This window comes from Neovison vison, chromosome 5 (genome assembly GCF_020171115.1).
Source record: "Neovison vison isolate M4711 chromosome 5, ASM_NN_V1, whole genome shotgun sequence".
Taxonomy (NCBI): domain Eukaryota; kingdom Metazoa; phylum Chordata; class Mammalia; order Carnivora; family Mustelidae; genus Neogale; species Neogale vison.
The window spans coordinates 107,247,144-107,269,729 of record NC_058095.1 but is presented as its reverse complement, the minus strand read 5'-3'; the positions used below and the strand labels follow the sequence as shown (position 1 = coordinate 107,269,729).

General features: G+C 45.8%; 2 protein-coding genes across 5 annotated transcripts in view; both read left to right on the top strand.

Moving 5' to 3' along the window:
- FNDC3A (fibronectin type III domain containing 3A) overlaps positions 1-3,126 on the top strand; it is a 184,203-nt gene extending 181,077 nt beyond the window's left edge. For all 4 annotated transcript variants that reach the window (XM_044249716.1, XM_044249714.1, XM_044249715.1 and 1 more), the window contains one exon: positions 602-3,126. In XM_044249716.1, coding sequence (XP_044105651.1) covers positions 602-916 — 315 coding nt within the window. In that variant the 3' untranslated portion in view covers positions 917-3,126. The remainder of the gene's footprint in view (positions 1-601) is intronic.
- Positions 3,127-16,655: 13,529 nt separating this feature from the next.
- MLNR (motilin receptor) lies at positions 16,656-19,666 on the top strand. Its single transcript, XM_044250668.1, has 2 exons — positions 16,656-17,517; positions 18,271-19,666. Exons 1-2 carry the CDS (start codon positions 16,656-16,658, stop codon positions 18,666-18,668), a joined length of 1,260 nt encoding a protein of 419 aa, XP_044106603.1. The 3' UTR covers positions 18,669-19,666.
- Positions 19,667-22,586: the final 2,920 nt, after the last annotated feature.

Below are 22,586 nucleotides of genomic sequence, written 5' to 3'. Positions count from 1 at the left end.
TTTGTGGAGCATAACAAATAGCATGGAGAACATGGGGAGTTAGAGAGGAGAAGGGAGTTGGGGGAAATTGGAAGGGGAGGTGAACCATGAGAGACTATGGACTCTGAAAAACAATCTGAGGGGTTTGAAATGGTGGGGAGGTGGAAGGTTGGGGGAACCAGGTAGTGGGTCTTATAGAGGGCACGGATTGCATGGAGCACTGGGTGTGATGCAAAAATAATGAATACTGTTATGCTGAAAATAAATTTAAAAATAATTAATTTTTAAAGAAAAGATAAAAGCAGGGGCACCAGTGTGGCTCAGTGGGTTAAGCTCTGCCTTTGGCTCAGGTCATGATCTCAGGGTCCTGGGATCAAGCCCCGAATCAGGCTCTCTGCTCAGCAGGGAGCCTGCTTCCCCCTTTTTATCTCTGCTTCCTTCTCTGCCTACTTGTGATCTCTCGCCCTCTCAGATAAATAAATAAAATCTTTTTAAAAAATAATAATAAAAGCAGTGGCACTCACTAGCTTCCCTTTCAAAAATAATTCTAAAACTAGCCAGTTGTAAAGTATTTTCTGCCTGTCCTTCATACGTAATTCTTTTTTCACTCTCTTATTAATAGATTTACAAAGGTCCTGACTCTTCATTCCGGTATTCAAGTCTTCAGCTGAACTGTGAATATCGTTTCCGTGTGTGTGCCATTCGCCAGTGCCAAGACCCTGTGGGGCATCAGGACCTAGTAGGTCCCTATAGCACAACAGTGCTCTTCATCTCTCAGAGGACTGACCCACCAGCCAGCACCAACAGAGACACTGTGGAAAGCACAAGGACCCGGCGCGCACTAAGTGACGAGCAGTGTGCTGCCGTCATCCTTGTGCTGTTTGCTTTCTTTTCCATTTTGATTGCCTTTATCATTCAGTACTTTGTAATCAAGTGAAAATATAACTTTATTTTTAATACTGTATTACATTTTATTTTGTCATGTACTAAAATTATTTCTGTATTGCTTTTACAAAAACAGTGGCATTTAGCACTGGCATTGAGACTATAATACATCATTTTTGCCATTTCCAATGCTTATATTATTAGGTAGAGGCTGGCACCTTATTAGAATGCAAGCCACAGAAATAGAAATTTTTGGTTTTTTGTTTGGTTGGGACTTTTTTCTTTCCTTTTTTTCCCTTTTTTTTCTTTTTTTTTCTTTTTTTTTTAATATGCCTTCTTGTAAAACAAACTTTCAAAGAGGCAACAATATACAATTGATATTTTGACCAGTCAGCATGAGTGTAACAGTGACAACCTGATCTGTTCTAAAGATATTACCTAGTGAAAAAGTCAGAATGATTAAAATTTACACTAACATGCTATTAAAAAATGTTAAAGTCTGATGCTGTGAAAGCAATCTAGTGCTATATTTCTACCTCCTCATTTGTCTTAATTATTTGGTAAGTGGGATTATGATGAATAACTGGAGGGGTTTAGCAGTCAAAAACTGGATGAAAGAATATGCATGAAAAAAGAAACTTCTTGTTTGATAAATGTGGAGTTCTTCATTACAAGTATATATTCATGAATTCACAGATAAATCACTTAAAGAAAGCACAGACAGTTTACTTGGCCTAAAAATATTTTAATGTTTACTCAAAAAGCACTTCTTCAGGTCTTGAGAAAAGAAAAGAACAGAGGGATTATACTTTTTAAAAGTAGTCATATTAAACTCTGAATTTCTAACCTATTTAATTTGGTTTTTGTGAGCCTCTGAACTATTTGTATGTGTTTAAGGACATGCATATACGTATATGGCATCTATATAAACTATACCTACCAAGTGTAGAAATATATATACACACACACAAACTTACTCACGCCATCTATCTGGAATAGACTGATTTTGAAGAACTCCCATAAGTTTTGCTGCTTCTCCCATAACTACTGCCATCACCATCAGAATTCATAATCAAACCTAACCTTTTTGTTTGGGACACCAAATCTGAAGACAAAATTAATTTGCACCAGTAAACTTCAAGCTGCTTTCTTTCTTGAAAAACTAATGTTTAATGTAATGTCTGTCTGGATACTGTTCCAAATTGTTGATTGCATGTGGTTAATGTTGCATTAGAGCACTTTGCAATTGCATAATTCATTAATGTTTTGTGAGCTTGCATTTGTGAGTTATTGGATGATCAGATTGAATTTTGTCAAGTATCACATTGTACATCTTGCATAGATGTCGATGACTGCCAGTAATAATACAGTTTGTAATGAAACTATCTAAAATTCTTGTTTTATCACATCTGTTATCTGTAAAACACTTGTAACTAGCCTTTTTAATTTATTATTTGAATTTTAGGATAGTGAATCACTAATTTTTAGTTGCTGAAGTTAGCATTTTAGTGATTACTAAGCACTTCTGTCAGTCTTTGAAAAAAGGACGTATGTTTTGTGCTTTGAAGATCTCTGAAGAATTTCTCTTATATTAGAATGGGCATGTATTGTAATTGTTTTATGTCAAATGATCTGTGCTGTAGAAAAAACATTAACCTTTGTTCAAAAAAGAAACGGATAAACTTGGCCTTTCCAAGTGGTAAGAATGATCTGTCACTATAATATACTGTATGTTTACATTTTATTTAAATTTAATCTCTTATGTATAGGCTAACTTTCCCCGAAAACAACAGTGATTGCGATTATTTTCTAGAAACTTAAAAGTGCCACATTTGGCAGTACAAATGAGTTTGAGTGTAATAGCCCAGAGATTTCTATATAGTTGAATGTCTAAAATGGTAAAATACTGCCGCTGTGGGAGTTACAGTGGCTTATGTTTTTCATAGTAACTCAAATGAACTCCTATTTTTGATAGTAAATGTCATTTAATAGTGTACTTGCCATTTGAGCCTCACTGCAAAATCAATGCAGAGGAGAAAACAATTTTTAATGTAATCTTGATTTTACCTCATATACTGTACATTCCAAAAACTCTAAACTTTTTAAAGATTATAGATACACTACCAAACATATCACCTTAAAATTGTATAAGGCTGAACTTCATACAAATGAAAAAAATATAATCTCATAAAAATACATAACTATGTAGCAAAAGTATCTTTAAAATCCATGGAAAATAAAAGTTGTATCATTCTTTTTTGAGATATGTTTATTGTATTCCTATACACTCATTATTTGCTGCCTCTTAGTGAATGAAATATTAAGGTTTCCCTTCTTGCAGTGGGCTTACAGCAGGTCTTTTTAGCAGTATTCAAATCTTCAGTGTGAGAGAACCCATTTTCAAGAAGATAATATCCAGTAGATTAAAGAATGAAGTAAGTTTTATCCTAGTGACTTGATTTTATGCAGTTCTCTAGATATCTTGCTGCTTTCACATATATGAAGAATAAGGATAGCTCTGAAGTGACGTTTTCATTGGAAAGGAAATCGACCTCCATACCTGTATTCATCTGTTTCCCAGTACCTTCCTTCTCCTTCAGGGACCTAGAACCTTCCTGCTATCTGACCCCAGGTCAGCCCTCCACCAGGAGGTTTAACTTGTCCACCTACAGTATCATGCCAGAAAGTTCAGCCTATGCCTGAAAATTCTCACATGTGCCAGAAAATTCAATGTTCCCTCTCACCCCTTGCTAAAATTCCATCCATAGATCTCAAATGGGGATACATTGTCTTTTTTTTAAAAGATTTTATTTATTTATTTGACAGATCACAAGTAGGCAGAGAGAGAGGAGGAAGCAGGCTCCCTACCAGCCAGAGAGCCTGATGTGAAGCTTGATCCCAGGACCCTGGTATAATGACAGCTGAAGGCAGAGGCTTTAACCCACTGAGCCACCCAGGTGCCCCTTTTAAGATTTATTTATTTGAGGGGCGCTTGGGTGGCTCAGTGGGTTAAAGCCTCTGCCTTCAGCTCAGGTCATGATCCCAGGGTCCTGGGATCGAGCCCCACATCAGGCTTTCTGCTCAGCAGGGAGCTTGCCTCCCCTCCCTTCTCTCTGCCTGCCTCTCTGCCTACTTGTGATCTCTGTCAAATAAATAAAATCTTTAAAAAAAAAAAGATTTTATTTATTTGAGAGAAAGACTATGAGAGTGGGGAGGGTCAGAGAGAGAAGCAGACTCCCTAATGAGCAGAGAGCCGGATGCGGGACTGGATCCTGGGACTCCAGGATCTTGATCTGAGCTGAAGGCAGTCTTAACCAACTGAACCACCCAGGCGCCCTTTTATTAAGTTTTTATTTAAATTCCAGTTAATGTACAGTGTAATACTAGTTTTAGGTACAACGTACAACGTAGTGACTCAACACTTCAGTACATCACCTGCTGCTCATCACAAGTGCACTCTTTCATCCCTATCACCTATTTACCCCATCCTCCCACCCACCACCCCTCGGGTAACCATCAGTTCTCTATAGATGAGAGTCTCTTTCTTGGTTTGCTTCTCTGTTCACCCCTTCCACCCTTTGCTTATTTTTCTTAAATTCCACATAGGATTGAAATCATATGGTATCTGTCTTTTTCTGACTGATTCTGCTCAGCATAATAATCTCTGGTTCTATCCATGTTGTTGCTAATGGCAAGATTTCATTCTTTTTTATGGCGGAGTAATAGTCCATCATATATATTTATATTTTTCTTTTGTATCCTTTAGGTTAATACCTGGCAGTTTGATTGCTGAAGTGTCGGGTAGTTCTATTTTTAACATTGTGAGGAAACACCATACTATTTTCTGGAATGGTTGCACCAGTTTGCATTCCCACCAACAGTGCAAAAAGGTTCCTTTTTCTCCACTTACTCACCAACACATTTTGTTGCTTGTGTTGTTCATTGTAGCCATTCTGACAGGTGTGGAGTGGTATCTCCGTGTAGCTTTGGTTTGCATTTCCCTGGTGATCAGTGATACTGAGCATCTTCTCATGTTTCTGTTAGCCATCTCTATGCTATATGCTGCCTTTGGGAAAATGTCTATTTATGTCTTCTGCCCATTTTTTATTTGGATTATTAACTTTTGGGCTGTTGTGTTTTATAAGTTCTTTGTGTATATTAAGTGCTAACTCTTTATCAGATAGGTCATTTGCCAGTAGCTTATCCCACTCAGTAAGTTGCCTTTAGTTTTGTTGTTTCCTTTGCTGTGCAGAAACTTTATTTTTATGTAATTCCAATGTTTATTTTTGCTTTTGTTTCCCTTGCCTCAGGAGACATTTCTAGAAAGAAGTTGCTATGGCCAGTGGCAGAGAAGTTATCGCCTGTGTTCTTCCTTAGGATTTTTATGGTTTCAGGTCTCACATTTAAGTCTTTAATCCATTTTGAATTTATTTTTGTGTATGGCGTTAGAAAGTGGTCAAGTTTCATTCTTTTGCATGTTGCTCTCCCATTTCCCCAGTACCATGGATACCTTGCTTTTTAAAAATCCGGGTACATCCCTAAGTGTCACAACTGCCAGTACCACAATAAAGCTTAAAATGTTTGGCTGGGGAAAAGGAGATACTTTGAATATAGGGGCATTACTTCACAGAAGCAATGAAGTATGAATCCAGCCTCGAGAAGAATAGAATACTGACTCACAGTGTTGCATGTCACTGTCTTTTTCTGTAGTTTGGAAAACAAATTTTGTATGTCCTGTTTGAACTCCATGGATTGCATGATGGTCCTCACCATCATGACATTCTCTCTGAAAGGATCCCTTGTGGGTGCTGGCTTAATCAGGCAGATAGATGACAAAAGAAAATGATTCTCCAAAACCTAAAACCAGTCATGACACTGCAACCTAGCCATCTACCATCAATATAGGTGATGATAATGCCTCAAATTTTTAAAGAATTTTTAAATATTCTATTTTCATATATGCTTTTGAAGATAGTATATATACCCTCAAGAGTATCCCTTTAATTATTCATTATTCTCTCCCTGAACCCTTAAAAGGGAGAAAATAACAAAAAAAAGTTGACAGAACTAAGATTTTAATAGTTATGGTCATGAATTCTTCCATGAACAGACTGGCACATTCAAATGTTTAGATGCTATAAGGACTGTCTTTCGTCTTATATAATAAAAAGGATACCTGCTATGGGAAATTTGCCAAGGAAAAGATCTTTAGAACCAAAAGATTTTGAAGCCACGCGACTTACTCAAATCATAATGGTTTGCATCTGTTCAAACAATGTGTGCTAGGCATGGCGTTCAGTGCTTTACCTTAGTTATATAATCCTCTTAATTGCTGCATTGGACATCAGCTGAAGCATAGAAGAGTTAAGCACCTGCCAAAAGTCACATGGCTAACAAATGATGGAGCTGAGATTTGAATCCAGGTAACTGGTCTAGTGCCCCCACACTTGACCACTGTCCTCTGCTGTCTCTCCCACAAACCCTAAATTCAATAAGGAAATCAAATCAATAATATTGCATTTATAATGGTATTTATTGAGTACTTTCTGCATGCCGAGCATTGTATTAAACACTTCCCCCTATCCAAAACAATCCACAGCCCTCTAAGGATTGAACAGAAATCAGACAAGGATGATCTGATACAAGGATCAAAAAAATGAGCAGCTCTAATTTCTTTACAGTTTCATCCTTTGATAGTTTGACTCCCATTTGGAGCTTACAATCAGCCCCAGAAATAACCATCTTTTAAATACTCATCCATCCAAGGATGAAAGTACCTTTACTGCCCCTGCTACCCACAAGACAAGTTAATATGTTCAGAAAGGGAATATGTGTGGATGAAACTGGGAAACATTATGCTAAATGAAAGAAACCAGACACAAAACATCACATGTTGTATGATTCTATTCATACAAATTACCTAGAATAGGTAAATCTGCAAAGACTAAGGATTAGTGGATGCCAGGGGCTGGAGGGAAGAGGAAATGGAGATAATTGCTTAAAGGGTATGGGGTTTTATCTTGGAGATGTTTTGGAACTCTACGGAGGTTGTTCTTGCACAACATTGTGAACATACTAAATGCCATTGCTCTGTTCTCTTTAAAATGGTTAATTTTATGTTATGTAAATTTCACCTCAATTTTTTGAAAAGGGACTGTAAGATGAACCTAAAGACTAGTATACAGACAGCACAGGACTAGAGAACCCTGGACATCATCAAATCAGTAAAATAAACCAACCTAATCATAAAGTCCATTTTGCTAAGGACACAGGCCAACTTCTCACTTTCTGATTTTCAAACTTCCCAGGCTTCCTTGGATGTCCCTATTCCTTTCAGTGCGTGGGTTGAAATTTTTTTGAATGTCCATGATAGTTATCAAATGATCTGGCCTGCCCAGGCCGAAGTTATCAACTCTGACACTGGTCATATTTCTAGGATGATTCAGTGGTCTTAGAGAAAAGAATACATTTTGCAGTTAAACAGTTCACCAATAATAATGGCTGTGCTGTAAGAATGTCCATATATAGTAGTATAAGACCTTGTTTCTCACAGCCTGTGTTCTGAAAAGTAACTTAGAAAATCACATTTGAGAAAAACTCATGTATTTGGTGCTCCAGTAATACTTACAATTAATTTATGTCTCTAACTTCGATTCAGATCCACCTAAACCAGCATGAAATCTAGTGTCCAGTCATGCTGAGGGACACTTGGTATCCAGTCCCTGTGACTCTGGTTCAGAATGACCCCCAAAGGGTGAAGAGGGTAAAAGTGCAAAGAGCCCTGGGAGTACACACATTTCCAGCCAGGGTGTACACAGTTTATGACAATATAATTAAGAATTTTTTTAAAGAGACACCAAGTTTTACTCTAAGCCCACTGTAAATAAAAGTATGGCACCGCCATTCATTTAGAAAACTAAAAATAGAAAAACTGAAAAAGAGCAATGAGAGGAGACTAGCTCCACTAAATTATAATGCCTCGAAAACGATATTAGCACTGAAAAAAACCAAAGGAACAAAACAGGAAGTCCACAGCCTCAAGAACATGCAGGAAGTTAGTATTTGATAAAGCAGGCAGCTCAAGTCAGTGGAGTAAAAATGAGCAGTCCAATAGATGATACTGGGACAACTGGATAGCCACCCAAAAATGAAGTTGGATCCATATCACCCACACTTTACACCAGAATGAATTCCAAATGAATCAAACATTTAAATACAAACAAACTAAATAAAAGATGTGAAAGAACTCCTTTATAATCCTGGCATGGGAGTGGCCTATCAAATCAGAACCCTCAAAATACAGAACCCACAAGAGGAAAGATTGATCATTTCAATGCCATATAAATAAAAGCTTATGCATAGCAGTTTTTTTTTAAGTCCAAGGAAATAGCAAACCTGGGAAAAAATAGTTGCAATTCATATTCCAGAAAAGGGCTCATCTATTTAGTGTCTCTAATATAGGAAAACATAAATTCTTAAATACATGAAGATGAAATAAACAATAACCCAATGTAAAAACAAAGGATTCAAGCATTTCACAGAAAGGAAATACAAAGAACTCAAACATACGACAAAATGCTCATTCTTACTCATAACAAGAGAAACTCAAGATAAAACAGAAAAACCATTTGTCACTATCAATGGCAAAACTGCAAAATTTTGGTTACACATTATGTCAGAAACACGGCAGAAAAACAAGACATTGCTAGTGGAATTTAAGTTGTACAATTCCAATGAAGGGATATAACACATTGCACATACTCTCCAACCAGGCAGGTCCACTGACAAATATTTAACCTACACATTTAATCACCCACTTGTGACACACTGGGCACTATTCATTGCAGACCCGTTTGTAACAGCAAAAGACTGGGGTAATACCGAAATAAGCAACAATGAGAAAATGATTAAAGAAACTGTATACTCATCGAGTCCCGCATCGGGCTCTCTGCTCAGCAGGGAGCCTGCATCCCTCTCTCCCTCTCTCTGCCTGCCTCTCTGCCTACATGTGATCTGTCTGTCAAATAAATAGATAAAATCTTTTAAAAAAAAAAACCTGTATACTCAATTATACTCAATGTAATGGAATGCTGTGCACCTATAGCCAAAAGAATACAGTAGCCTTCTATTTACTGACCTGGAAAGAACACCAAGACATATTATGAAAGTTAAAAAGCAAAGTGCAGGGGCGCCTGGGTGGCTCAGTGGGTTAAAGCCTCTGCCTTCGGCTCAGGTCATGATCTCAGGGTCCTGGGATCTACCCCAGCATCGGGCTCTCTGCTCAGCAGGGAGCCTGCTTCCTCCTCTCTCTCTGCCTGCTTCTCTGCCTGCTTGTGATCTCCATCTGTCAAATAAATCTTTAAAAAGGAAAAAAATCTTTAAAAAGAAAAAAAAAATCAAAGTGCAGAATAATGCCAGCACTCCAGTCAGGTGTCCCACTCTTCTAGTCTTCTGGGTCCAGGCACCAGACAGGTGAGTGAATGAGACATCATGTGATGCCAGCCTCTAGCCGTCAAGCCACTCCCAGCTTTTGGATCTTCCACAGCTCAGGTCTCAGATAACAGGAAGCAAAGACAAGCCATCCCTGAATTCCTAGCCCACAGAATTAGCACAATAAAATGGTTGTCTTAAGCTGCCAAGTGGTCAGAAATTTTGCTCTCCGGCACTAGTTACTAGAACACATGGTTTGAATTCCAAAATACAAGGTCCTTGGCCAAATACTGGTTCTCCTCCTCCAGGACACCTCCCACCTACCTGAGGTTGGAAGAGCCCGGGTGACTTCTGGCCAATGAAATGTAGTAGAAAAAACATTCACTAGGATTCAGCCAGGAAAACAGATTCCACACCAGATACTTAATAAGAATCATTTTCACACTGGACTTTGATGTGACAAGAGTTAGAGGTGCAACAAGTGTTAGCTGTAGAAACAAACAGGTGATACACAGGTAATAAATATCTGGAAAAAAAGCTGCCACTCTTTGGGCTGGAAGCAAAAGGAAGATGCGGAAGGTATCAGAACCCAGGAGGTTAGAGGAGCCCCGGGAACTGGGAACCAGACCTCTGAGGAGGAGCGGCTGCCTGCGTGAGGCTGGCGGGGCTTCTATTTGTGTGTCTAAAGGAGCTGGAGACCGAAGCCAGTGCTGCTGGGAGGAGACAAGGATGACACTGAAAGGAACACCAACAGGAAGGAGCAAGTGCCTCCTTCACTCCCCTGCCCTCCAGCACCCCTGCTGACAAGCCCAACAGGGAGTGGGTGGGCCAAGAAGATGAATATTTGCGGAATCCCTGTGGGGTGGCTTTGGAGCCCAGGGACTTGCAGCTTGAAGCTGGCACAGTCACTTTCAGGAAGAAGCGTTTGATTGTCTCTCCCCCTGCCTTAGAGATGAAGGGGGCATCTGCTTTAATGGCGATGTCCTGTGACCAAAGCAACCTAGAACGGTGAGCCACCAAATGGAGATAACACCCCTAGACTGTCCCCCACACTCGAGGCAGGCTCTAGGGAACAAGAAACAAATGGGTGAGGTGTTAGGGCACTGGTCCTTGGAGCTGTTGATTCGGGCAGCAGACCCTGCCCTGAGCTGACCACGCACTCCACCTGCACACCTGGCCAGCTCGCCATGGCCCACCCCCAGCTGCCCGCACAGGCGCCAAGAGGCTATAACGGGGGCAGCTCTCCAGGGAGATGGAGGTGATGGGCAGGAGTCTGCTCACTGATGCCCCGGTACATCAGGGGTATCGGGAAGCTAACGAAAGCTCTGAGGACATCGAGACTACATTGGCATCACACCAAGGGGCTTGGGAAACTTGGCCTAGAAATGGTAACACGTCGAGCACTCCCGAAAGGCACGTGGCTTGGACTTTCGACAGAAAGCAATGGAAGGAGTGCTAAGGGCGGGGGCATAGGTATGGGGGACAGAGGGCATCATTAGAATTGACCAAGGGAAGATGTAGATGGGGGCTCTTTGGCCCCAAGGACAACATCTTTTTTATGTTATTATCATGATTAAGAAGTTACAGTTACAGAGGGCTGACTGCGCGCCAGGCACCGAGCTGAGGACTTCATGTTTACTCTCCGCAAGAACCCGGTGAGGTGGGCCCTATATGCAGATGAGGAGCCGGGGGCTCTGAGACATCAAGACACCTGCCCAAGTCCACGTACTAAGTGGTGACTCTGCCCCCACACTCTTCATCACTCTGTGCAGGGTTCCCCAAGGAAAGCGCCCACTCTGACCCCCACACGAGAGACAGAGGCATTCCCCAGACAGACCTCCTTCTACCTCCATCCCGCTCCCCAGAAACAGAATAAGAACCTTCATATTCCTAATTCCTAAGACAAAGTTATACCTAGCCCTCTTTAGAAGTGGAAACAGCCAACAATAATAGCTCTGTCCCCCAGAAAATGACTATAAGGATGAGGGTGCCCAGAAGTTTTTCCTTGTTACTTTAGACACGTCTCCCTCACTGTGTGGACATGGCCACCATGCAGCATTCTGACTGGACAGACGGTGTGCTGAAAAACTTGGAAGAAGGGAAGGCAGGAGGAACAGTCATCTCAGAAAGCACTTGCAGGTCTTCCCAGATGTTGCAATTCAGATCGGCTGCATCATAAACAATGTTCATAGTTTTCCCTCTTTGTTTTCATCTTCATGAACATGCTGAGATTTTTGCTATCACAGGAGCCTGGAGAAGCGTGACTTATATCTCAGGATCTCCTGAGCTTCGTGGGTGGTGCAGCTTCGAGCTGATGGTGCAGAAGATGCCACCGAAAGCAGCATGGCAGAGAGAGCACAGCAAGGGGAGCCCAACTGGGCCCAGGGTCAGCGGCCACAGCACGGGAGCTGGATGGTCATTCTTGACCGGGGACTATCAGCTGGGGCTGGGAAAGGGGTCCTGGAATCTCTGGGAGGGTTTTTCCCAAGTCCTACACCCTCTTTCTGACCACGCTTCACAGGGACTTGCTCCCTCTCCACCAGCACCCTTGATAATCATCGCACCAGGGGAGCCTGTCTCTCTTAGGAGAAACTAGGACCACGAGAAAATTGCTACAGCAACAATCACAACCTATCAGGAGTCTTGCCTGAACGTGCCCTGCCATGTCCCTGCCATGCACAGAGAAACCTGGGAGAGCCTGAGGCCCGCGGTCAAGGTGGCGGTCAGGTTCTGGAGAAGAGGTTCAGCCAAACCCGGCCCTCGGCCTTTTCTGCCAGGGGTTCCTACCCCTTCCAGGGCAGAAAATGGCAGAAGATCTGCCATCTCCGTACTTTGTTAAATAAAGGGGCCAACAGAAGCCAGCAGGTCTTTAAGTGAAGAAGAGGCTGGGTGTGCAGCCCACGCAGCCACCGTGTGAGGGATGAAGGCTATGGCGTGCCCGCTGAGTGGGTGTCTGTCCAAACACAGATGCCCTTGCTCAGCCTGGAGGGCCACCTCCTTCGGGGAATGTGGGCCCAGAGCTGCCAGATATTACCATGTTGCAAGGCAAGCTGAAAAGCTGGAACGTCTCATGCAACTTCCCAGCTATATGATGTTGGCTCAAAATGCTACAAAATGTGGGTCAGCTGCTGTGTGCCTTCCACTTTCTGCCTCCCATCCCGCTCTTCTGTGTGGAACCGAGAATTAAACCCGTGAAGTTTTTACAAATGTCAACAGGTAAATTGCAAGTTATGGATGTAACCTACTGCTCCTCAAAACTTTCTGTGTCCTTCCATTTGTCCAGCTTGCATCTGGAATATGAGCTAAAAGACGTATTCTTAGCCAAATCCAGAACATGCCACCCACCCCTAAGGTTGCTAGTGCCATATACAGCCGGAGACCACATGGCACAGTGGTTATGGCCACCTGAGAAGCAGCCAGGAATTCCACTTCGTGAGATCAAGTCTCTGTGCTTGGTTTTCCCCATCTGTAAAATGGACATCCTGCGGGGTGCCTGGCTGGCTGGCTCAGTTGGTGGAGCAGGAGACTCTCGATCTTGGTGTTGTAAGTACACTATGTTGAGTGTAGAGATTACTTAAAAATAGAATCTTGGAAAAATAGAGTGGGTGTCCTAAAATGACCCACCTCATAATGCTGTTATTGAGGATTAAATGAGTTAAAATATGCAAATACTTGGAACAACACCTTGACCACTGCCAGCGTTAGCTTTATTTTTAGTCAGGACATCCCAGCCTGCCAAAAAGCCAAACTGTGAGACCTCCAGCCAGGGGCCAAGGTCCGATCAATGATACCAATCTCTTGCTTCCAGGGACACAGAGCCATAGTGGGGCCAGACCTGGCCTCACTCTCACCCCACAAAAGTACCAGGGGAAGACACACTCACAAGGGAGAGGGGAAAGGTGCCCACACGCCTGAGGACGTCCTCGTCTTCCTGTCAAATGTATGAAGTCAGTATGCTGGTAGATAACCTTAGAGATACAAAGTAGAAAGCAGATTTAGTCATTCTCCAGATGGCTCGTCTTGTTTCTTCCTAAAACACAGAACATCAAACCATTTGATGATAAGGATTTGGCTCTGCCCCACCGACCAAGTCCTGCTTGAGTTGCAGCCTTGGAGCATAGAAAAAACCTGGGGCAAACCCACCTCTGCATATCGGTTCCTATCTGGAACGAGACCATCAACAAACACTGCACGCCCACTCTAATCAAAGTACTATTCTCAATCACTGGGAATTGTAGAGAAGATAATGGTACCTGGTTCTGCAGAAGCTTATTCATGCCCTGAGTTAACAAATATTTATTAAATTCTCACTTTATACCAGGTACTGATCCAGACACTAGGGGAAGAGTACAGAACACAACAGAGCCCAGCCCTGCCTTCTGGACCATAGGATGTTGGGAGGGGAAGGGGCAAGGCAGATAACAAACAAAGAGTTAAGTACATTAAATAGTAGGGCAGGTGGTGATAATTAGAGAGACTACAACAAAGAAGGGGAGTGTCTGAATGGAGGGTGAGTATACAGAATAGTGGGAGACCACACAGGTCACACTTGTGAGACTGCCCGGCGCCGGCCGCCATGGAGGGTGGGGAAAGGAGCAAGGAGCCTTCAGCAGAGGTTGGGTTGATCAGGCTCTGGGGCAGAATGGAGAAAAGGGAAGAACCTCAGGGACTGCACACGGGAGAGCTAAGGGAAGATGTCAAGCACACCAGGGAGCATCCCTTGAGTAAAAAAAATGGACCACATGGGGCGCCTGAGTGGCTCAGTGGGTTAAGCCTCTGCCTTAGGCTCAGGTCATGATCTCGGGGTCCTGGGATCAAGCCCCACATGGGGCTCTCTGCTCAGTGGGGAGCCTGCTTCCCCTTTTCTCTCTCTCTGCCTCCCTACTTATGATCTCTGTCAAATAAATAAACAAAATATTTTTTTTAATGGACCACAAATTCACTACCACAGCCCTCTCTTCTGGCATTAGCAGAGAACCTGGTGGCCGGCAAGAAGGGGGCACTGAACTGGAATGTGGCAAATGCCAGCCCTGGGCACCCCAAAAACCCACACAAAGTAGGGTGTCCCTGTCCCTTTTATTTCATAAGGAACTTCAAGCCCCTTGTCCACCCCCAAACACCTGGGCTCCCCTGAGAAAGGCAGGGGAGGAAGAGGAGGCTCAGAAAGAAGCATGCTATCCAGAACCAAACACCACACAGAGGGATCGTCCCATTCTTCCAACTACCCAGGCTTTTACTCAGGCTAGACGATGAACTCTCCTGCTCCCCAGTCAGTGAATGCTCGAAAGGAAAATCAGATCAACAACAGACGAAAAAATTGCATTTTCTCTTTGTTTGGGGGTGGACGGAGGGAGAGAGAAAAAATGGAGACACTGAATATCGATACTTGTGTTGGACACATGGAAATGATCCAGAAGATGGAGAAATTCTGAAGATGCAAGAGAGGGAATTGCTAGAGTGAGGTCCTTGAGGAGGTGAAGGAAGAAGGGGCAGAGCAGACTTCAAGGTCAAGTCCCACCTACTCATTCATCTGCACAGGGCGGGAAATGAGAGGAGGCATGTGGGGGTGGGGTGGGAACATGGGGAATTTCTCTTCCGTTGCTTCTGTTCTTTCCTAGAATTAAGGTCAGCAGGTGAGAACGAGGGTGAAGGAAGAGGTTCTGGGAATTAAGGACAGAGGAGGATGTACCGAAGAGTGGTCTGGAGGGTGAAATAGTGGATGGAACAGGTAAGTCTGAGGATAGCCAAGGGAAAATGGAGAGCCACGCCAGAGGTGGTGAATTTCAAGCACAATCAAGCTATTTGGGAGGGTGCCCGAAGTAGGCAGAAGATTGGACTTAACCAGGGGCATGTTTGTGTTCTCGTCAACGTGACCCTGTCTGTATGACAACAGAGAAAAGAGCACAGGAGTTGAAGGTGTTTGCCTGGGAGTGATTGGGATTGCTAATCAGGAGTTTAAACTTCGTCAGGTAGGGAAGCGAGGACTTGAGGCAGGTGAGGAACAATGATAAGGTAGGACCAGCAATTTATCTGGGGTTCCCGGGTGGGTGGAAGATTGCAGGAGTTGAGGTTTTAGAGAAAGTAAGCTAGAAAGCCAGGGATGGAGGTCAAAAAGGGGTGATGGAGGCTGAGATGCAAGAGGGCTCCCAGGTCCTGGTAATGAGAGGGTGTGAGGGATGTCCACAGGAGCCCCCCTGCCTGGGAAGCACGGGAGGACCAGCTCATCCACAGGGAGACTGGAGCATTTCAAGACTCCTGGGTAGGGTGGGGGGAGCGAAGGGTGTACTTTATCAGGAGATAAAATCACAAGCAAGTCCCACTATGTTCAGGGGTAAAATGAGTGAGCTCCCAAAGACATGAGGATTGAATGGAAAACAAAGGGCCAAACACACCCTAAGCACTCAATAAGGGTCAGCTATTGTCAAAGACGGCAATGAACTGACTCAAATCAGTTTTCGTCTATTCCCCAGAATTTTAGTTCTTCCTAGTGTTGGCAAATACTCTGCTTTTTAGTTTATAAAATATATTTTGTGCATAGGAACAGTACAACACATGTAAGCCCTCAAATACATACACGTTAATACTTAACTCTTGTTCTTTAAAACAAGTAGTCGTGGTCATGACCACCCATTCCAGGGTTTTAAGGGATGGCTGAAATTATCTGCTCAACAACCTCCTCTCCTACTCGCAGACTTAACAGAAGAGGAGACCTGGGCTGGGCGAGGCTGGGACGGGTCTAAGATCACTCGGTTGTAGAGACAGAACTAGAACCCGGGAGTTTATCCCAGATTCCGGAGTTTAGACTACTCTACTGTTAGTACGGAGGCAGCCTTTCCGAAGCGCCTGGACACAGCCACCAGCCGAGGGCCGCTAGAAGGCCCCCCTCTGTACTCCAGGGGCCAAAGCGCCCGCGCTCCGCTGGGGTCAGTAACCCACCTCACGGGGGATGAGCAGCCGCTTCCCTGGACGGGGCAGGACCCGTGCGCCACGGCCGCCTCCCGCGTTCCAGTTAGCGGGGAGGGAAGCTCCCTGGCACGCGACCCGCAGACGAGAGGGCACGGGAGTGAGGCGAGAGGGAGGCGGGAGCGGGGCGGGAATGGGGCGGGCGGTGGCCGGGGGCGGAGACTGCGCGCAGCCCGCTCCGGAGGGCCTCAAAGCGGACCCTGCAGAGTCACATCCCCGCGCGCCGCGCTGCAGAGCTCCGGCAGTGCGGACAGGGGCGCGTGAGCCGCTGCGCGCCCTGAACGGGGGAGGAAGCCCTCGCCGGCAGGGTCCGCACTCTGCCCCCGGTGCCAGCCGGGGGTGCGGCGGCGCGGAGGGGCGCCGAGCGAGTCCTTGCGTCCGCCCGGCGCGGCGCGTCCATGGGCGGCCCCTGGAACAGCAGCGACGGCGCGGACGGAGTGCTGCTGCCCTGCGACGAGCACCTCTGCTCGCCCTTCCCCCTGGGGACGCTGGTGCCGGTGACCGCCGTGTGCCTGGGTCTCTTCGCCGTCGGGGTGAGCGGCAACGTGGTGACGGTGCTGCTGATCGGGCGCAACCCGGACATGCGGACCACCACCAACCTGTACCTGGGCAGCATGGCTGTGTCCGATCTGCTCATCCTGCTCGGGCTCCCGTTCGACCTGTACCGCCTCTGGCGCTCGCGGCCCTGGGTGTTCGGGCAGCTGCTTTGCCGCCTCTCGCTCTACGTGGGCGAGGGCTGCACCTACGCCACGCTGCTGCACATGACGGCGCTTAGCGTCGAGCGCTACCTCGCCATCTGCCGCCCGCTCCGCGCCCGCGTCCTCGTCACCCGGCGCCGCGTCCGCGCGCTCATCGCGGCGCTCTGGGCCGTGGCGCTGCTCTCCGCGGGGCCCTTCTTCTTTCTGGTGGGCGTCGAGCAGGACCCAGGCGTCCGCGTGGTCCGGGACCCTAACGGAAGCGCGCCGCTCACCCCGTCGCCCCTCGGGGCCTCGCGGGCCCCACCGCCGTCCCCGCCGTCGGGGCATGAGGCCGCCGCCGCCGCGGCGCTATTCAGCCGCGAGTGCCGGCCCAGCCCATCTCAGCTGGGCGCACTGCGCGTCATGCTGTGGGTCACCACCGCCTACTTCTTCCTGCCCTTTCTGTGCCTCAGCGTCCTCTACGGGCTCATCGGGCGGGAGCTGTGGAGGAGTCGGGGGCCGCTGCGAGGCCGGGCCGCCTCCGGGCGCGAGAGGGACCACCGGCAGACGGTCCGCGTCCTGCGTAAGTGGCACCACCTGTGTTCCAAACACACCTACCCGCGCCGTGCAGGCAGCGACCCTTTCCCCCCCCCCACCCCCGGTCTCCCAGCGTCACTTCTAGCTACATTCCTTGTGCCATTTTGCTCCAGCCTCCAACTGTCGGTCCTGCCTGTCTCCAGAGAAAAGCATCTCCAGTCCTCTGCTAGCTCTGGGTAACCCCAGGGCGCCCCGGAGGGTGGGATGCCTGGGTCCGCTAAGCCTCTGGATCCGTGAGCTGGGCTGATCCGGGATGGGTAAACCAACCGCCCATCTGTGTTAGATGAGAATTACTCATAGTACCCGTGAGGAGATGGGGTAGAGCACATTAAGCTAAATTTAAAAAAACAAAAAACAAAAAACAAAACAAAAAAAAAACCCTTAACGTTAAGTTATCCCGCAGGCAAAGCAAACCAAAAGATTGTGCAGATTTGTTGCATAATTCTTTTCAGCGGAATACAGAGAACAGGTCTCTGAAGTAGGTTTGTGGAAGGAAGCCTGCCAGAACAGCTTGTTAGTAGAAATACCTCCTTCGGGTTTATGTCCAGCCTTGATAACGCATATATGCAGTCTTAAAGCAAATTATGGGTGCTGTTTGCACCCTGGAAGTTGTTCTAGGGCGGGATTTAGCTAGGTAAAAGTTTTATTTAATTTGTTTATTATTTCGGATGGTTCTCGGGGGCCCTTACTTGTTTTCAGATGCTTTGGCTCATTGTGGTGCCTGTGTGTTGTTTTGCAGTGGTGGTGGTTCTGGCATTTGTAGTTTGCTGGTTGCCTTTCCACGTCGGCAGAATCATTTACATAAATACAGAAGATTCTTGGATGATGAACTTCTCTCAGTACTTTAACATTGTTGCTTTGCAACTTTTCTATCTGAGTGCCTCCATCAACCCGATCCTCTACAACCTCATTTCAAAGAAGTACAGAGCAGCGGCCCGGAACCTGCTGCTGGCCAGACAGTCTAGACAGTCCAGACAGAGAAGTGTGTGCAGAAGCGGAGACACGGAGGGGGACACAGGAGGAGACACCACTGGCTACACAGAGACAAGCGCCAATGTGCAGACATCGTCCACTGGCATGGCCAAACAAGTCGCTTCCTCTCACAAGGCTGGGACTTCAGGGAAAACAGGTCTGTAGGGAAAGGACTGGAAGTGGGGAACTGATGCCATTAGGAAGAGCTGGGAAGAGTGGTAAGGATTTTGCAACTTGATCAGCAACTTCATCAGCATGATTTTTTTTATTATTATTAAACCAATGCAGGTAATTTAACCACCTTCTGTGGATGTACCCCTCGAAGATGCTGATTTCAGCCTTGGGAAATGCCACATCACAAACTGTGCTCTGGGGAGGTTTTTTAAGCCTTCGTTCTCCTAAGACTTGGGAAACATGATTCCTCTTTTTCTGGTTAATAAGTCGTACAGAGAGATGCTGCTGTGAAAATTTTCACTTCTGAGATCAGGGGTGTGTTTGTATTTTCATGTTCTGGATATACATGTACGGGTGCATATACAAGGAGCCCAGGATAATTAGAGCTTTTATTCCAGAAATTACTTAAGGCAAAATTTTTTAGAAGCCAGTGAAAGGAATTCTGGGTAGAGGCCAGCTTCCAGGGTTCCCACCTCACTCCTGGCTGAGAACAAATCATAGAGTGAGGGACAGTACCATCTTTCAGAACTTCAGTGCATAAGCGTGTTGCAGCCCATTTGTCCCTGAGTCTGCCCCCCAGGATCTCCCAGTGCCACGGCTGTGTGGTGGTGGACCCCAGCATGGAAGCCTGAGGGCAGGGAGCAGCAGCAGGACTTGGCTTCCCTACAAAGTGACTACTCATGACATTTATAAAGATGGTTATTATCCCTTATTTTCCTCAACTCAGTGGGATACCTGTTGTCATCATTCCTGGTTTACAGGTGATGGAATCGAGTCTTAGATGTCCTAGACAGCGACTGGTGGGCCTGAAGCTGAACACCCGCCAGTCTTTAAGATTTTCAGCCTCCTCCCATCCAGAGACGTGGTACTCACAGCATCTGTGCAAAGATGCAGGAATCAGTGGATGAAAGGAGTCGGGGTGAAAGAGAATGTGTCGGACATTCCAACCAACAGCTCTGTTACTGTTTTGTGTTTTACAGTTTATTATTTTTTTAAAGATTTTATTTATTTATTTGACAGAGATCACAAGTAGGCAGAGAGGCAGATAGAGAGGAAGGGAAGCAAGCTCCCTGCCGAGGAGAGAGCCCGATGCAAGGCTCCATCCCAGGGCCCTGGGATCATGACGTGAGCCAAAGGCAGAGGCTTTAACCCACTGAGCCACCTGTAACACACTGTAAACTGTGTTTTACAGTTTAAAACACAGACCTGTTTTCACAGGGCTGCTGCCGCCTCCCTGACTCCAAGGGGCCTTGTTCTCTCCACAGTCTGTGTGAATGGCGCCCCCTGGAGGTGGGCAGGACGTAGAGTTCTCCATTGCAAACCACAAATGGTGAAGCTATAAACAAGTCCACTCAACGTGCTGACAAAGGTCTGTCATTTTATACTGACTAACCAAATACAGTGATGCCTTCAGGTCCTCGTGAAGGGCCCTAAAACCCTGGTCCTCCCGGAACATCAGAGAAGTCTTGTCTGCATTGTGTCTCTGCCAAGGGGAGAGAGAAGCAGGCAGGGGCGCCTTGGGGCGGCAGTCCCTAAACTGTACACAGCATGTATTTGGTGAGTCTTTGCAAAAAAGGACTCTGTGGTTACCTATGGCAGGAAGGCACTGCACACTGCACCCCGCCTCCTTGAGAGTCACCACAGCACTTACCACATCCGAGGCCCCAGGTTGTTTCACCCAGCATTTCCTTGACTTCTCTTGTCCCAGAACCATCTCCCAATCCTCCCGCCTCAAGAACTCTTTGAAACCTCATGGGCTGAGGAACACTGTTGCAGCCAGCAGGATTCTCACAGTGGACGTGCCAGCCTCGTGCCCTGGCCACTCCTTTGCTTGGTGGCCCTTTGTAGGGCTGTGCCAGACCTACTGCCGCACACAGTCTCTGCTCATGGGAGTTCATCTGTGGGCCAGTCCGATGAGGCCTCTTCCCTATGGAAGGTCATGGTTAAGAACCTTACTGATATCTTAAGTGTAATATAGATACAGAAGCAAAGACTGCTCCTTTGAGTTTCTTCGGTCAGACTCTAGAAGAGAGGGATTTATATCACACTTTCTTGTGACCTAAGTGTGTTCCCAGGTGTGGAAGTGGGGACGATCCCCCTTCCTTCACCACAGGGTACCTGAGATGGAGGGTCTGAAGCCCGTCTCTCCTGCGGATCACTGTGTGGTTGTTTTTGAAATGCTGGTCTCACCTATTCATGGACTGTGAAGTCAGTGGACTGTGTCACTTTTTTTTTCTTTTAACAGGAAGGGGTGGGGCAAAAATAGAGAAACCAGGCCACCACGTTGTGGTAAGGGGAACTGTTATGTTGTAAAACTTGTTTCAATTATATATTAATCCGTGTCTTTCCTGGTTCACAAAATAAAATGTGTTCTTACTGTGGGTCATGGTCAAGAATATTTGAAAAATTGGTCTAAGATCTAAAATTGTCCTCCTAGCAAAGAGCATCCAAATCAATCTCCTTTTTAATGGCATTTTCTTGTTTAAAATGTGTAGTTGTGTCATCCAGACTAACCCAGATTTGGCTCACAGGGTAATAAAATAATTTACATCAGATGGGCCTGCACAGAGTATCATGGTGTTGGTACTCACAGAGACATCTCTCCCTTTTCTATATGAGACATTTCCACTTTTTCCACTGAGGAAATGTTCAAACAAGCGATGGCACAACACCTCCTGGGAACCTAGAGTCCCCTGCACAAGCCTCAAGGGGACATGGTAGGGGAACATGTTCAATGTTTGAACACTGCCCCTCCTGACCATTTCTACTCCTCTAATAGTAATCCTCACCAGCTCGTGGAAGCTTCTGGGATATAAGTGTTCATGGTTGTACAGATCGAGTGTTTTAAATGGAGATTTGAAAAGACTTTTCTTAAACATAGAAATGACGCAGCTTTTCATTGTGAGCCAACTTTCTAAAGACTCTGAATTCTTACCCATTACATAGAAAGGGATCTGCTCTGAGCAGCCTTCAGAAGGCAGCACCCTGTCCTGGGAACCCACAGGCATCTGTTCTTGAGCAAGGGTGTGCTTTGTGGCCTGGCACTCAGCGTGTCCCCTGCTTTGCATAAGCTATAAGGAAGTAACAGAGACAGACCCTACTTGTCCCCTTCTTAGGAAAACAGCCCACACATTTTAAAGAATAACAGACACCTGTGAAAATAAGGGTTAAAAAGAGCCAGCCAGACCCAGAGATCCGAGTGTGCACGGCAGTCGGGTGATGTTTTGTGTGAATCTATTTCGCAGCATTTAGCATGTTCCCTCACCGGTGACTGGTTCCCAGCGTTGGAGGACAAGCCATGTTTTATTCCCCTTGACGTCTCTTACCCAGGTAGACAGTGTGTGTGGAACTCCACTCACAAGGCGGGGCACAGGGATCCGCACCACCGTAAGGGGCAGGGATGGAGGCTGAGGGATCAGATGGCTGGGACGTGTGATCTGAGCTACCAGACAAGACAAGGGAAGACACAAAACAGCAGTGAAAGGGCTTCAGGGAGCCATTCTCAATTCCCAGCACAGTGCACTGCCCTTTACCTCCCCGTGCCTGTACCAGTTACATCCCCCCAGCAGCAGAGGGGGCCACGATTTGACATTTCCTCTCTCTCCCATCTTTGCAGGGAGGGTGTTCATCTCGAAAATGTTCCTAAGAATTTCTACTACTTGTGATGATATGGGGATTAAAAAAAAAAAAGGATTATTTAAAAAAGTGAATATGGGCAGTTTTCAGAGTTATGTCTTAATTTTATTATAATGGTTATACTTGTTCATAACTGTAAGGTAAATAGACTAAAACCCGATCTTTGTTTCTGTCTTACTTGCGCAGTAATTCATTACTTTGTCCTCAGAGCGAATATCAGCTCCCATCCCTCTGGCTTTTCACCCACCCCCACTCAGATTCTCTACTAGAGTG

Coding starts and splice junctions, on each gene's coding strand:
- MLNR (XM_044250668.1), top strand. CDS start 16,656: ATGGGCGGCCCCTGGAACAGCAGCGACGGCGCGGACGGAGTGCTGCTG. Junction 17,518..18,270: donor GCAGACGGTCCGCGTCCTGC/GTAAGTGGCACC, acceptor GTTGTTTTGCAG/TGGTGGTGGTTCTGGCATTT.